The sequence below is a fragment of the Rousettus aegyptiacus genome, unplaced genomic scaffold (genome assembly GCF_014176215.1).
Source record: "Rousettus aegyptiacus isolate mRouAeg1 unplaced genomic scaffold, mRouAeg1.p scaffold_m13_p_13, whole genome shotgun sequence".
NCBI classification, from domain to species: domain Eukaryota; kingdom Metazoa; phylum Chordata; class Mammalia; order Chiroptera; family Pteropodidae; genus Rousettus; species Rousettus aegyptiacus.
Window position 1 is genome coordinate 11,302,865 of NW_023416288.1, and position 16,315 is coordinate 11,319,179.

The 16,315-nt window shown below is 33.1% G+C and overlaps 1 protein-coding gene and 1 pseudogene across 1 annotated transcript in view; one reads left to right on the forward strand and one right to left on the reverse strand.

Annotated features, from left to right (window-relative positions):
- Positions 1-16,315, reverse strand: part of SEMA3D (semaphorin 3D) — a 167,859-nt gene that overhangs the window by 84,247 nt on the left and 67,297 nt on the right. Inside the window, exon 3 of the mRNA XM_016130733.2 lies at positions 4,492-4,652. Coding sequence (XP_015986219.2) covers positions 4,492-4,652 — 161 coding nt within the window. The remainder of the gene's footprint in view (positions 1-4,491; positions 4,653-16,315) is intronic.
- Positions 5,743-5,858, forward strand: LOC118611053 (annotated as a pseudogene).

Genomic DNA, 16,315 nt, shown 5'->3' on the forward strand with positions numbered 1-16,315 from the left:
TATCAAGTGGAGAGAATTTAAAGAGTATCAGTAAATTTGAAGAAATTTGCAGAAGACTAGATTTCATAAAGCATATCAAATAAAAAATCACAGAGAGCTTTTATAGAAGCAAATAAATTCTTACATAAGCAAGATAAGTATTTGTAAAGGTCAGCAGATTTTTATTTTTATTTTTGCCATGCAGAATGGAGAAAAATAAAATATTTCAAGGACTTTTACTTGTAATGAACACTTTCCAAGGCTATCTCCTGAAAAAAAAAAAAGATCCTTACAGATAATTTTCTTATAAAATTAGCTATCTCGGTAATTCTCTTCAAATAGACAGCGTGCACTCTTATTTTTTTGGCAGAGAAAACTTTTATGTTTGCATCAGGTAACTTACATTAATGGAAAGGAAAAAATATATATATATATATATATATCAGTTTCCTAAGTAAACTTCATCTTTCAGAAAGTTTGTTTTCTATGTCTTCTCTGTAAGTGTAGTAATTAATATGATTGATTCCTGAATGTTTCTTCCACCTATAGTAATTGATGGATGCAAGCAAATTGTAGTTCTCTACCCCTCTTTCAAGTTTAAGAATTGGAATTTACATGTTTCTAGCCAATTAAATGAGAACTAGCATTCTGCAAAAGGTTTTCTTGCTCCTAAGAGATGTAAAAAGTAATGGTCTTCTGTCCTTCTACATTTCCTTGGTATATGTGATCCATGAAAGTGTTCTGCCATCTTGCTACCAACCTAAGAATAATGCCAACACCAAGAGTGGCAGACAGAAGACACAGAAAGAACTGGGTCCTTGACAACATCATTAAGCAAGTGATATTACCATCTCCGTAAACTACAAATGAGGGAGCAATGAATGATGGATAAAAACATAGGATAAAAATGCATCGAGAAGAGCTTTAGGAGTCAACAGAAATCTGGAGTTCATTCAAGTTCCTCAGAAATCAAGAACTGCCAGAAGTGTATAAACATAAAAGAAATATAAGATTTCTATTTTTTTCAGGAGATAATGTTGATGGTCATGGTAAATAGATTAGATAGGAAGAAAATGGAGATTCCCTTTTACAAGATAAATCCAACTAAATAATGCTATTATCACTTACACTAGAGAAAAATATTGAAATGTTTGTCACTTTATCAGCTTGTCCTGTCAGCTAAGGTTTTTGTTGGAACTGCATCAGCTCAGTTCTCCCTTTGTCTAATTCTCCTTCCTTAGTGACCCTCTTAAACGTGTTGATCCCAAGAATACTACCTTACAAATATTCTATAAACTAATCTTCATCTCATGGTTGGCTTCCGGGGGAACCCAACCTACCAGAAAACAGTCGGGATTGGTAAATACAGTTCCATATCCATGTACTTCCCTTGGAATGGGATCATTTCTAGTTGATTCTGATGGCTCTATTTTGGTCTAGTGTTGGTGGAAGGAAATGTTGAATCAATGTGCCTATTTGTCCCAAACTTGTTCCAGAGAGAAATACACAGGGTATTTTTTAATTAAAAAGAGCCCTTAGGAGCAAATTTTAAAGCTTCTTAAATTGCAAAGTATCACATTCCCCATGATGTGCACTTATACTTTCCGTTAAATCTATTAAGTCCCCATTGAAATAGTCCATCCCCTCCAAAAAAACAAAAAAAGAAAACGAAAAAGAAAAGATCAGAATCTTATCCCTCTTACCTGTCAGAGTTAAAACAAATAAATAAAACAAAACAAAACAACTAAGTCTACTTAATTTTTACTTCCTAGATTGTGAAAATGCCCAAAGGTCTGCTTTTGACTTTCTTTCCCTGTAGTCATTTACTCATTCAAGTTTATTAAGCATATACCTGCAGCATTCACTTTAGAAGACTCAAAAACTATTCTGAACAGAGTAAAGATAATAATATTATTAAACATTTATCATTGAATTAGTTTTATACATGATTTTGCTATAATTTCTGGTTAGTCCCCACTAAGGGCTTGTGGCCAATATGAAATGATAATGGCTATTTTTCAATAGGCACAGTTTTTTCTGTACAAAAACTTAAAGTAAACATATCTTAAATTTTGATACTTCAATTGAATATATTCTATACATTTTTTTTTTTAATTTCCAGGAGGAAAAAATTCCCAATCAGTCACTCATAACTCAATTATGTGATGTGTATTGCTTTCACTCTTAAGGGTACAAAGGACATCCTTCAGGCCCATGGAGTCCCAACATGTGTGGTTTCTTCCACAGAGGAGTCTGGATTTTTGCCGAGGGGCTTTGAGCCAATGAAAACCACGAAGGTCTAAACACTGCTAAAGTACTACATCTGACACTTACTTGCTGCTGTGGAGTGCCTTTTAACACTGGAGTAATTTATATAAATTTTAAAGGTGGGTACCTACATAAACATAAATTCATACCTTTATATACATAACCCCTTTATGAATTATACATGTTATAAAGATATAAAGAAATATCAGTTAGGCAGAAAATCTCTAGTACAGACACTAATTTTATGATGTGTTCAAATAACCATTATTTCAATAACATTATAAGGGAAATCAATATTTTATAAATATTTATCTTATTAAATATTAGCACATTTCAAACATGGAATATAGCCAAAGAGAGATTTGCTTAAAATAGTTACAGAAGGAAGTTGTGCTATCAGAACTTATTTTAAGCAATGATCTAATTCACTCGGTTCAGATAAATGGACTTTTTCTTCCAACCCCTGAAAGCAGAGAACAGCACAAGAACAAATTCCCTTAAAAGTATGAATTGCTGTTTGCTATTATACTAAAATAGGACATATTTTGGGGAAATGTTGTTAGCTATGTAGTAACTCTTAAAGCAATACAACAAAACTGACTAAGATTTTTTTTGGACTTTTTAATAAAAAGATTCTTCCCCTGCTAAGATATTTACTGATAACTGAGATGTTGTTGATACCATCAATAGGCTCTCCTAGAAATACAAGTCCTTGAAAAATATCCTAAAGAAAAAAAAATACACCCTTAAAAATAAATGGAATGGAGCAATAATGGCAGAATGGGGCAAGCTTTTAAATTCTAACACATAATCAACTATTTATTTCACTTTACTATAAACAACATCCAGGCTATAGAATAATAATTTTTTTAAAATAAGATAATTAAACATTTTTGTAAGTGTGTTTGGATTAAAACAAGTCAAGAACAGCTACTGCAATATTTTAGCTCCATTTTTCTTCTAGAAACACAGATTACATGAAATGCATGCATCTCCATTAAAAGACTATTTCTTTATCAAGAATGAGCATTCATAAGAAATAGCACCTTTGCCTTTGGTGGACCTCAGATAGAAATGTGAAAAATTAAAAATTAAAATGATTTAAAAGCAAAACATTTTTTTGTGATGCAGATATTAATTAAGCAATATTAATACATATGAAGATAAATATTTTCCCTATGTAGACTACAGCCCTGAGTGCCGATAATCAAATAACTGAGTAACTGATATTTAGTTATTAAAAGCATCAGAAAATTACAGAGTTAAGTTAAAGTGGTCATTGCAGGTGAATGGTATATGAAGCTTCACAGTCCTAACATGACTTATAAATGACTGTTTTTGAATGGGAGGAATTGTCTGTTAACTCAATAGAGGGAACCATTAACCCGAAACCTTGCAATGACTCCTAGTATTTCTTTGGAATACTAATGAAAAAGAAGAAAAACACAATCAAAGATGCCTCATAGATGCAGACTAGTTCATATAGTATGGTTTTGCAGTCATTCAATCCCTTCTAGTCTATTTTTGCTCTCATAGATATTGACATTTGCTAAACTACAAGCCAATAATAATTATAAGTTCTAAAGTGTGGCATCCTTTCCATTGGGTATCATGGTCTTCGTCGAAAATGTGAAATACAACAGCAATTGCCTTCTATGTTTTGAATAACTAGTATGTATTGGCTTTTAGTGGTAAGATTGTTCTTAATGAGCCTATAGTTTTAATATTCACTATCTGAGCGTGATTAAGCCATAGAAGAAACCTGTTCAGATATAAAATGAGAGTGCAGAGAAAACAATGTCATTTTAAAATGCTACCATAGTCACACTATCAATTTAAAGTAGGCTTATTTATTAATTGAAAGTTAATAAAAATTAATTTTTATGATAATTGCTATGTATACTATGAATGTTAATGCTTGATGAATAGCTCTTGTGCCAGCTTTTCAATCCAGAGGTTTTTATCCCTACTGTATAATGTAGTACTACCTATTGATTACTTTTTCATGACTTTCTTGCATACTTTCAAAGGTTAGAGTACTATACTCACTCACTCTTGACAAAGAACATGTATATGAACTTAAATCCGTAAAAATCTAATACATATATCTGAGGTAATATGTTCTTTTTTTATACATAAATGACCTATTGTTTTTGACCCTGAGTAACTTAACACAAAACAGAGAAGGAGAAGGGCATACACAAAAATAAATGGATCCAGTCATCTACATGTAAATAAACTGACCTTCTTAAAATTTTTGTTTAAGTCAAGCAGACTGAGGAGGAAGACGTGGTCCTTGGCTCCCAGGAGCAGCCTGCCCCTCTCTTCATCTAACAGAATGGTTTGGAAATCCAGTCCTTCCGATGAACCCGAAAAGGGAATGCAGCTATTTGAAAGTAGCAAGTCTATGAGGAAGTAAGAGAAAAATAGAGTGAAAAAAAAAAAAAAACTCTTAATAAGCAAAACATTTATTTACTGCAAAACATGTTATCTTCCCACTTTGTAAATGCATATATATAACATAAAAGCTCTGATTTAGATATATGCAAACAAAATACAATTTTAGCACATACCCATTTAGAAATAGGTGTAATTTACTGTATTTGTATTTTATTGATACAATATTTATCTTAATGTGTGAAAAATGCATAACGTTAAAATGAGTATAACACATATACTACATGTTAATACAGAGAAATTAAATGTGAAATACTTTACAGCCCTGTGTTCACCCTCTTAAGTTACAAATTAACCAGTTAAATTATAAAATAACTACAGTAATATTTGCAAACTAATTAAATACATGAAAAGTAACCCTCAAATTAAGTATGTGGTAAATCTCATAGGATTCCTTTTCCTCTTACTTTTGGTAGTGTTAGAATTGATGCCTATGTTTAGAGAATTACACTGTACCTATTTAATATATTGAGGAAGATATAAACAAAAGCGAAATCTAAAGAAAATGGATCCTGAAAGAGACATATGATCCTGAACCAGTAATGGAATCAGAATTGTAAAGTGGGAAGTGACCTTGAAAATCAATTAATGCAAATTTACGATTTTACAAATGAAAGTATTTAATTCCAGTAAGGTGAACTACATGTTCTAAAGTCACAAAATTATGTGATGGCAAAGCTGATAATACAACCTCAGTTCTAGACTCCATCTCTCTTTGATACTTGTCTATAGGTCTAATTAATTATTTTATTTATAAATGTGATATAAACAGACTCTTATTTAAGTTTAGGTCTGGGTTTACAGGAACCTAAATCTTTTCAACAGATTTTATCTCAAGTACTTATAATCTCTTATTTTCACAACTCTAGAGTAATAAATACTAATAAGATAATATTGTTCATCACTATTAATGCCTATTAAATGTTACTGGACATTAAAACTAAATAATTTGACGTGGTTCCATAGTGTAGTGGTTAGTACATCTGTTTTACACCTAAAAGGTCCTGGGTTCATACCCCAGCAGAGCCACAGTCCATGGTCTATGGCCATGCCACCCTGAACAAACCTGATGTCTGATCTTGGAAGCTAAGCAGGGTTGGGCCTGGTCAGTACTTGGATGGGAGACCACCTAGGAAGACCAGGTGCTGTAGGTATAAATAATAATAATTTAAAAAATAATAATAATTATTCTCAAGTAATTCATTGTAAACTGATGAGAAAGATAAAATAGATAATGTCCTAGAAACAGTCATCAAGATATTTCTAAAATGTATCATTAGAGTTTCAACTTCTGTAAAGTAAATATTTCAGTCCCTTAAATTTAAAGTCTATACATTCCATCTATCAAATGTGGGTTTTATTATTATTTCTTATTTTTGAGAAATCTCTTCACTCTTTTTTTTCTTACAGTGGTTAAATGTTATTTTCCTTAGTCACTAAGATAGATTTTGCCTTAGTTTTGATAAACCTAAAGGCTGCATGCTGAAGAAGATATGATACTATCTGAATTCTCAAGTGAATATAGCTTTACCAAACATAAATGCCTTATTAATATTTATGAATCATGTTTTGTGTATAATGGCTGAAGTCTGAACTCTATACTAATTATTTTTCTATTAAGCTAAATGTAACTTTAATAGGTTTTCAGACCAGGGACATAATGGAGTATTGTATTTTAGCATCACTAAATTCAATAAGCCTATTTTTGTGGGCTAATATCCAAAAAACAATCCATACTGATTGTAAGTAGAACTGAAGAGAGAAGCATAGAACTGAGAGAATAGATAAGACAGATATGATCCAAAGCCTTAACAAGAGAAAACACTTCACACAAGACTGTATTCAATGAAGCAGTTCTGTATCTGCCTTAGGATTTCCCCTTGTTTAACAAAGAATGAGATGAGCACAATGGAAAGTATGTAGGGGAATTTCCAAGAGTATATATTGACCCAGTTAATAGAGGAAAGTCGGTTATATAATATAAATCCTTATTATTTCAAAGCCCATGGATAATGATCAACTATTTTGAACCATGCATTTCAATGTTAATTACAAAATGAAACGTGGCTTAGCCTAATGAGTAAGAGTGGGCCTTTGGTCCAGATCACCTGGATCATATCCTATTCAGGTGGTCTGGAACCACTGGCTGTGCGATCTAGGACAAGAAATTTAACTTCTCTATGCCTTAGTTTTCTCATCTATAAGATGGGAGTAATACTAGAAACTACATAATAAATTGAGTAGGTGTGAGAAATAAATGAGTTAATATACGAAGAATTAGAATACTGCCTGGCACACAGTAAGTGCTTTATAACTATCGGCTATTGTAATGATGATGATATATTTTTTAAACTCTACACAAAATATATAAAAAGGAAGTCATTCCCAACTTATATAATTCTCATGATGTAAAGTGGGTAATTTATATACAGTTCTTAGAACACTGCCTTGGAGACAGGAAAAGTTCAATAAATTTCAGCTGTTATTTTGAACATAATTATTAAACCCCAGTTTGGGCCAAATAAGTTCTATGAAAGAAAAATATTATCGCATTTTCCATTAAACCTGGCTTATTAGAACATCTCTACTTTTTATAATATTGGAATAGTATTAAAAAGCTATTCAGTCCCCAAGTATTTATAAGCATCTAGTACATGTCAGGTATTGAGCATCTAGTTAAATTTGTGAGATGACTTGAGTCCTGCCTTCAAGTGTCTCATAGATCAATATACTAATTATATATATATGTACATAAAACACAAAATAAGTGAAATAAATTCTAATAGAAGTATACACAAAACATTAACAAATCTTTTCAAGAAATAGTAACATATCACCTAGCAAAAAGTTGAAGAATAGTCTTAAAGGACTGAAGGAAACTTTACAGGAATAATGTAAAAGAAAGTTTATTCCAGGCGCAGGAACACTTGAATGTGCAAGGGCACATATCACTCACCGTATGTTGCACTCACACACTGTATTTTTAATATTTCTCTTACTCTGGAGCGTGAACTTCTTTACAGCAAAGACCGTGTCCTACTCATCTTTGAATCCCCAACGCCTAGCTCGACGTCTGAGACAAATTAAGTACTTCATAAATATTTGTAGAATTGAAGTAGTTCAGTGTGCTGGCACACACAGAATGTGTGAGGGCAGTGAGACAGAGGCTGTGCATAAAGACAGCCTCCAGATAATCAGGACCTAAGATGGCAGACTGGGGAGTTTGGTTATCTATGTAACTGGAAGCCTCTAAGATATTTTATGCAGAAAGGTGACAAAGACTATAGCTAAATGTTAGAAGGATAAGCCTAGCTGCAGTGTTCAGGATGAATAAGAATCAGGAAAGGTGCGGGCAGGAAAAGTACCCAGAAAATTCTGAAAGATGGTAAGTCCTGAATTACGGCAATGCCAATTGAGAGGAGGAAGACATTTAAGAACCTTGCACCTCATTTTTTTGTTTTCACTTTTACAGTGAAGAAAAGAAATATAAAGTTGATGTAGGCTTGTGCTTTATTTTCTTTTACCATACCAATTCTGTTGGGTTTAGTTTCAAACAAATGTGACAAGAAAAAACAGCTGCAAAAATAGTGACTAACCTGAAGTATTATCATTTTGAAATGACTTAATGTTGCCTTGTAACAATGTTAGCATCAAAAACGATTAAAGCATGCTTTGCCAATCCTTTGTAGCCAAACTAAATAATTAGATTTAGGCATTACACATGAAAATTTCTCAGGCTGACGCACACATTTTGTAAAGACCTTGGGACAGGGATTGGAACAGGTTCCCTCTTCCCCAAACAACTTATCTTTCTTGCATTTCTGCCAAACTAAGCAAAGTCATTTTTGTTTCCACGGGAGCATCAACTAAAGCCAAGGGGTGGGGGTGGGGGTGGGGGTGGAGATTAGGTCTAGAGCCTGCATCTTAACACCTAAAACTAATACACTCTCAGGATTTCAGAATCGTAAATGGATGCTAGCTCTGCAGGCTGCAAACTGATGAAAGTTAAACACTAATAATTTGGCAACATATTTGAGAACTTCACTGTTTTTCTTCTAAACTAGCAACACTCAGGCATGTGATTTTAAAGATTGTTCATAGTTTATAATTATTTTGAACAGGAATTCTTATTTTTTTTTTCTCCCTTGGATAGTGGAGTGAGTAGGTTGCTTCACACATGCCTTTCAGAGGAGGCCTGCTCTGTACTTCCTTAACCAGCCCCAACTTTCCTAGATGATAGCATTTACCTCTAGATCTTAACTGTATTCTTCGACCCAATCCACCATAAGCACTGCTTCTAACTCTTCTGTTAGCAATTTGTAGTCCTATCACCTTGTTCTAATTCAGACTCTCGAAAGCTTACTCTTGTTCTAGCAATACATTCTTGTAAAATCTATAAGCTGATTCCTTCTGAAATAAATGAATCCAAGGTATGATGATTCATTTATTCCACTAGTTTAAATGCGAGAATCATAGACAGAATGGATTTTAACTGAACAGTGATATAGACATGGTGTTCATGACCCATGGTTAAGAGGCCACTACAGAGCAACAGGATCGAAAAGCCTATAAACAACATGACAATTTCATACGTTTGTACATATGTGTGCATTTTTTTTTCTGAAGAGTATGTTCAGTCTTTGACAACTCCTAATATCTTACTAACAGTCACAGGGAAAATTGTATGTTTCCTGCCTATAGTTAATAACTTTATTTAGAATAATTTCTCATTTCTAGCACAAGAAAGTGAGCACAAGAAACTTAACTTTTGAAGGCAAACAACTGATTCATCTAAGATTACCACCAGATACTCTGCATGTGCTGCAAAGACTGATAAATGCCATTCTCATGGATCCTATAGTCAAGTGGAGAGGAAATGCTCATCCCCACGAAAATGAAAATATACTTGTGACAAAGAAAAACACTACTTAAAGGAGTAGACTGTTAAATACCTTTACGTGAAAGATGGAAAGAACTTCCTGTCTGTAGCAAGTCAAATAATGCTACTTCAGTTCTCCCATCAATATGTGTGGATAGAAAAACCAAATGATCGCTAGGCTCCCTCCAGCACTGAAGTTCTATGGCATTAGAACCTTATGTTTCACTTGGAGGATGCATCAAGAAACAAATTGTCATTCACCTATCTATTCCTGGCCATTGCTCTGTTCCTTGGAGCAAGTAGTCTCTAATCTTTGGGAAGAAAAGAAATACACTTAAAACAACTATAGCTAAAGGAAGATCTTATCAATAATCCTATTTGACTGACATCTTACCAATTCAGCGAAATCCAGAACAATTAAGTGGGTTTCACAAAACCAACTGCTCTTAGTGGGAAAACACAGTGACAGTCAATCTCCTCACTCACGGCCAGATGCCCATCCATGCGAGGGGAAGGCTAAGGATTCCACGATCCCTGGTCCTATTTGAAATGAATATTTGTTCCAAAAAGAATTCTTTGTATCTACCTTTTAGTGTCCTTTAATGCAATTGTTCATTTGGCCTGAAGAAACATTTGACCTAATGGTCTACATTTCTTCCTTTTCACCCCCCCTCCCCCCGGAAAGGAAGGGAGTGGTTAGTAACAGTGAATCTAATATATTAAGATTAAGCAACAAAGACTTCCTCAATGTTTGACTATAAAATGAATGAAGCCCCATACCCTTGAAACCCTGCATTTATTGCCAGAAATCCTGAACTGGGTGGGGTTGACAGTTTCTCTCATGAGAAGACTACATAACTAAAAATGGCTTCCCATAGCCTTTAAAAATCATTTAATGTGAAGGCTTTTTTTTTTTTTTTTTAAGAAAATCAAAGTTATTAACGACAAAACTTCATGGAGTTAAAAAAAATCACCTTTGGAGAAAGTCAATTTCCAATCTATTCCAATCTGAGGAGCAGAATTCCTTAGCAGAAAAAGCTTACAACCAAAATAGGATCCAGATCAAAACCCAGTCTCCTTTCCCTACCACCATCTCAGGATACTCAGCACAAATTCTTGCCCCACTCACACCTTTTTTTCTCAGTTGGGCAGTTCCGAGGCTTCCTGAACACAGTCACATTGCCAGTGCATTCTCTGAAAAGCTGTCTAAGTAAAGAAGTAAAGGAATTTCTATTATTGCCTTCACCATAAATTCAGCTCTTCCAGCCTTGATCTTTGAATTCCCAGGGCTTTCATGCTGCCTGGTAGTATCCAAAGATTCCTTCTATGGATATACTTCTTCTCATAGTTTCCAGAGATGTTTTGGCTACCAAAGTATCCCCCACCATGAAAGAAAGAAAGAAAGAAAGAAAGAAAGAAAGAAAGAAAGAAAGAAAGAAAGAAAGAAAGAAAGAAAGAAAGAAAGAAAGAAAGAAAGAAAGAAAGAAAGTCTTTTGTCAGTTTGGATCAGGAATTGAATCAAAGGAGCAAACAGTTCGTTCCAAAATGAAAATTAGTCCCTAATGTTGTGGCTTACTCAGTCCCTTTGGCTCTCTGTGAACTCGTATTTGCTTCTCCAGCTTTTGGTACAAGGCAAAGCATGGATTCTTTTGGATTCAACCTTTGGAAAATTAATTCATCTTAAATTGGCCCCACCTGACTTCCAATTGTTTTCTGAGGCTTGAGATCACATGAAAAGATTTTGGTTATCTCCATATATAAAAAATACCAATTAATCTCTATTTATTTTTATACATTTACTTTCCAGAGCTAACTAATCAAACATTATCAAGTATGTAAAAAATATTAATTAAACCTAAAATCCCTACAAAAGACTCTTTCAAAATTATAGGTGTATATTATATTGTTATTATGCATTCCTAGGTGAGAAGTCCAACTCTGCTTCCTTCCTGCAATGAAAGTTCCACTCATAAAAAAAATACATAAATCAAATTCTCATTTATTCTTCTTCAATGGAATGTTGGAGACCAATCGGTCTGTTAGGTCTTAGACAGATCATTATCTATGTCAATAATAAATCACATAGGGAAACATAAATTAGAAACAAATAAAGTCTATTATTATATCATCGAACTATGTCCTTGCCAGGATAGGATGTAGAGTAGGGGTGTGACAATTTTACACTGTCACATTTCCATCTACATCCATGCTTTTAAATCACAAGTTTATTCTTATTTGGCTAGCTTTCAATGGAAGATGCTTTATATAACCCATCATGATTATGAGACCTTTTAAATTCTCAAAAGATTTACTATGGTAATTTTTCCTATTGACCTGTAAAAAAAGGTTAGCATTATAAATATCTAGTACATTTTCAGAAGAACAATGCCATAATAGAATAAACTTCCTCAGAAATAACTGAGAGAATAATTCAGGAGAAGATTGATTCTACTTTGATAATTGTTTTCTTAACTCCCTTCAAAGTATTGAGAAATTTCCCATTTCAAAATTCTGGGCATGTTTAGTATCAAAACAGCATGTCACAAATGAATGTGGATTTGTTTTCAATCAAGTATGTGAATTTAATTTTTATAAACTCAGAAAGTCACACTTTAATATACCATCTACTACTGATTCTAAGAAGCAAGATAAATGTGACAGGAGTATATTTTTCTTCAAGCTAAGATCACCACAAAGTAATATATAGAGAAAAGAGTTATGAGAATAATTTAAAAGATAACAGTACTTTAAAATTATTTTAAAACTAATTATGCTAATCGAAGTTAAGCATATGTGTATCAAAAAATAGTTAAAAGGCTCATATATAAGCCCATCTCTCTGTTCTTCCATCTGTCTACTCTCAATCCAACCCCTGTATTAACACATTTAGTAGTTTATTTTTATTCAGTTTCATATTTATAAATAATATATATATATACTATCTTTTAAAACATCATTTTTAGAAATTTCCATTAAATTCTTGTTTATAGAAGTTGAGAATTTAGGTTTCTTATACCAAGTTTGTTTTCAGCCCAGTTCCTAACATTACAATGTATCCATTTTTATAATACTTGTATTCAATGATTCCATGACTACTGTAAGGTAAATATTCTTCCCTATTTAGAAAAGGAGTGTTCTTGGTATACTTTCTTGCTTGAAAAAAATGTTGCTTTTATTAATAATTTCCCAATTATTATATTTGCTTAGTTTTCTCTAAGATCATGATCAAATCTTTCCACACTTTCTGAAAAATGCCTCTATAACATTTTCAAATGAAATTCTGTGAGAGCATTTTATGTTTTTCTCCTGGAGATATCCCTTTCAGGATTTTTCTTCCTTTACTACAATCTGGATTGGCTGTTCTCTGGGACTGGCTGTCTCAAACATCTACCACTCTTCTATTATGAATTCCATCTTTCCTGGATCCTATGTCTTCCTCCTTGATTTATTTTCCTATTTGGTGAGCACATCTCCAGAAGTTTCCTAAGAAAGTTTGACAGAGATTTTAATTTTTGAAACTTTCCATATGTGAAAATACTTAAAATTTACTTTTATTGATAGGCCAACAGAATTCTGGGTTGAATAGCATTCATCCCTGAGCTCTTAGGCATGTAGACACTGTCTTCCAGCTTCCAAAATCACAGTTGAGAAGTCTGATGCTATCCATATCCCAAGACTTTGAATATGTCTATTTTTCCTGGTAATTATCTGAATCACTTCTTCACTCTTATTACTATGAAATTTAAAATAATTGACCTGAATATCTACTGATTTTGTTGTGGTGGTGATCACCCCCATGCACACCCCCACTTATCATGCTGGATACTCAGTGTGATGTCTGATCCACAATTTAATTTCCATTGATTCAGGAAAATTTCAGTTCATCTTTTCATTCAAAATAAACAGATGTTAATTTTCTGTACAACTTTTCTCTAGCTTTTCTCCAGAAAGGGTCCCCTGATCAATTGCCCAAGGAGAGTAATCCTGGTATAGGTGTTCAGAGAGTCAGCATCAGAAATGCACATAGACTTCCGAGAGAGAGATTAAAAATACATCATAAAATAATGTTTTCTTGAAATTTAGGTCATATTTATAGGGCATAAGCAATGAAATAACATTTCTTATAAGTTGTTTTTCTCTCATGAATTGTACTGATGACTTCAAAATAGACAAACCTAAATCCCATTGCCTCTCCCAAGTTCAGAATTTCCAATAGCCTGCTTGATAGTGCCTTTTTTTCCCCCACAATCATCCTACTGACTTTAATGACATGATCTAGTCCCCAGGCTCAAAATATCAGAATCCTTTTTAGTTTCTCTTTCATATTCCCTTATTCTTTTTCTCCCTATTTAAATAATCGGTACCTCTAAGTGTATTTCACTTCCTTCACACAAAAGGCCAGCTAAATTTAAAGCCTTATAGATTCTATCATGCAAATTCCCTATTGTTCTCTTCAAATATTTATTTCTATTGTCAGTCAGGCTAAGATCCATATTACTACTTCTCTAATTACTGTAACAGGCTCATACACAACCTTGTTCTATGTGCCCTTTCCTCGCCAATCCCTACCACATAATAATGCCTATTCTGTTTTTCCCCCTAAATAACAATTAAATTAGGTCAATTTCATGAACAAAATCCTCCAATGCCAATATATATTCCATTTAGTAAACGCTAAGTTTCCTTCAATCAAAGTTCAATTTCATATCCAACTGATTCTGAAATTCTTTCAAATGTGTGTTTTTATTTACTCTAATTTGATGGCCTTCATCTTTTTTGCAGTTATTTTGTGCCTTAAGAAGACTAGAAGTCCTTGAAAATAAGAATAATGTCTAAATCAGTGCTTTAAATCATAACCACTTCTTACACATAAAGTCTAATAAACATTTAACTAATGATTTTTCAAACTAGTGATTCTTGTTTGCATTGGTTTGTCTACCTTCTATCTAAATCAGAATTCCTGAAAGCCTTATTAACAATTTAGAGAGGTTAATGTGCCATTTGGAAACCCAATTGTGGCTCTTCTGCTTGGCAATTATAAAAGATTCCTGATCTCCAAATGCTCCTCCTGTGTGTTGGGTGATGTGTGGGTGGGAGGGATGGTCTGAAACAAAACACTCTAGAGGAGTGCTTCTCAGGATTTAATGTGCATTCAAATTAGCTGAGATTCTTGTTAAAATATGATTCTCATTTAGAAGTCTGGGAAAGGGTTGAAGGTTCTGCATTTCTAACAAGTGCCTAGATTATGCTGATCCTACTGTTCCTTGAACCACAGTTGGAATAGAAAGGTTACAGAGCACTGTGGCTTAATGCACTGAAGAGCTGGACTCTTTCCTTCACGCTAGAGTCTCTCTCAAACCTTTAAATAATGGCATGCATTAATTTATGCAAGAGAGCCAAATTATTATTTTTTTCTTTACAATTCTATATTGCTCAAACCTGTACATCCCTAATATAATTAAGTCACAACTAACTTAATTGCTAAAAGTGATAAATGACCTGCTTAGTTTAAACCAATGGTATGTAAATTTTCCTCAGTTTTCTCATACAAAGAAGGGAAGTATATTCATTTAATATGCATTAACCTGGAAGGAAATGCAAAGATGACAAGTTGTTCCTTATTCCTGACTATTTCTTACCTGGCAGTAGAAAGTCCACTCATGATGCCTAACTAAAACTATAGTTTTAAAGACCTTCCATTTTCTTCTTATATTACTTTAATTCATTCAATTTTTGGTTGTTTCTCTTTGAAGCCTGTCATAACATCCATTTCGTGCTTCATAACATCCAAGGAATCTTCCCTATATTATTTAATTTGATCCTCAAGGAGAACCATGATTATCACTAATTTCCAGATGAGAAAACCTAGACTCAGAAGCAGCATAATAATCATTCTGAAGGAGCATGTCAGAGAAAGAGCTAAAACCTATCAAGGACTTCTAGCTCTAATCTCCATCAGCCACTACAGCTATAATTTATATTTTTAAGATTTAGCATTACTTATAAAAACAAGATTCTTTTTCATAACAACTCCACTTACATTTACAGAATATACCCACAGACAAGTTCACTTTTACTACTTCTTCTACTTCACCATTCCATTGGGATTACTGAAATATTTATCTTTTTTTCTCTACTGTGTCTGGCTCATTGTGGCTTTAGTCAAATAAACCTCTTTACGAGTATCTTTTTTTTACAAGTAAAAAGCACTTTAGTTCTAATTTATGCATCTTTTAAATTAAAAGGATTAAATCAACATGTTTAGAGGACTCTTACAAAAATGAAAAATGTATATTACTAGTTCTTAAGAAACAGAGAGTCATTTGTCAATAGTTTTTTTGTTAAAAAAAATGGTAACATTCATTTTTAAAATGTCCACCAGTTTATATTTTTACACATGTATTGAAATAAACATACTGTAAAAATTCCTTTAATAAGACCCAAGGAATTAGAGCCAAATTTTAGGTAAGTGAAGTCATAAAACAAGCAGTTGCATATAAAATTTTTTATCTTCTCAATAATTTATAGAATAGTAGACCAATCACATATAAAATCTGTTTAAAGAGAACTTTTTAAACCAAAATATAGTAGACTGAGTTTAATCCCAGAAAAAAAATGACTTTACTTAAAAAACGGCCCTTCTAAAGTCCCTTCCACAGTTATGCATAACTAAAGTTACAACCAAAGCGTCTGACGACTTAGCTCTTTTTCACCCTACCCAGATGACATCAC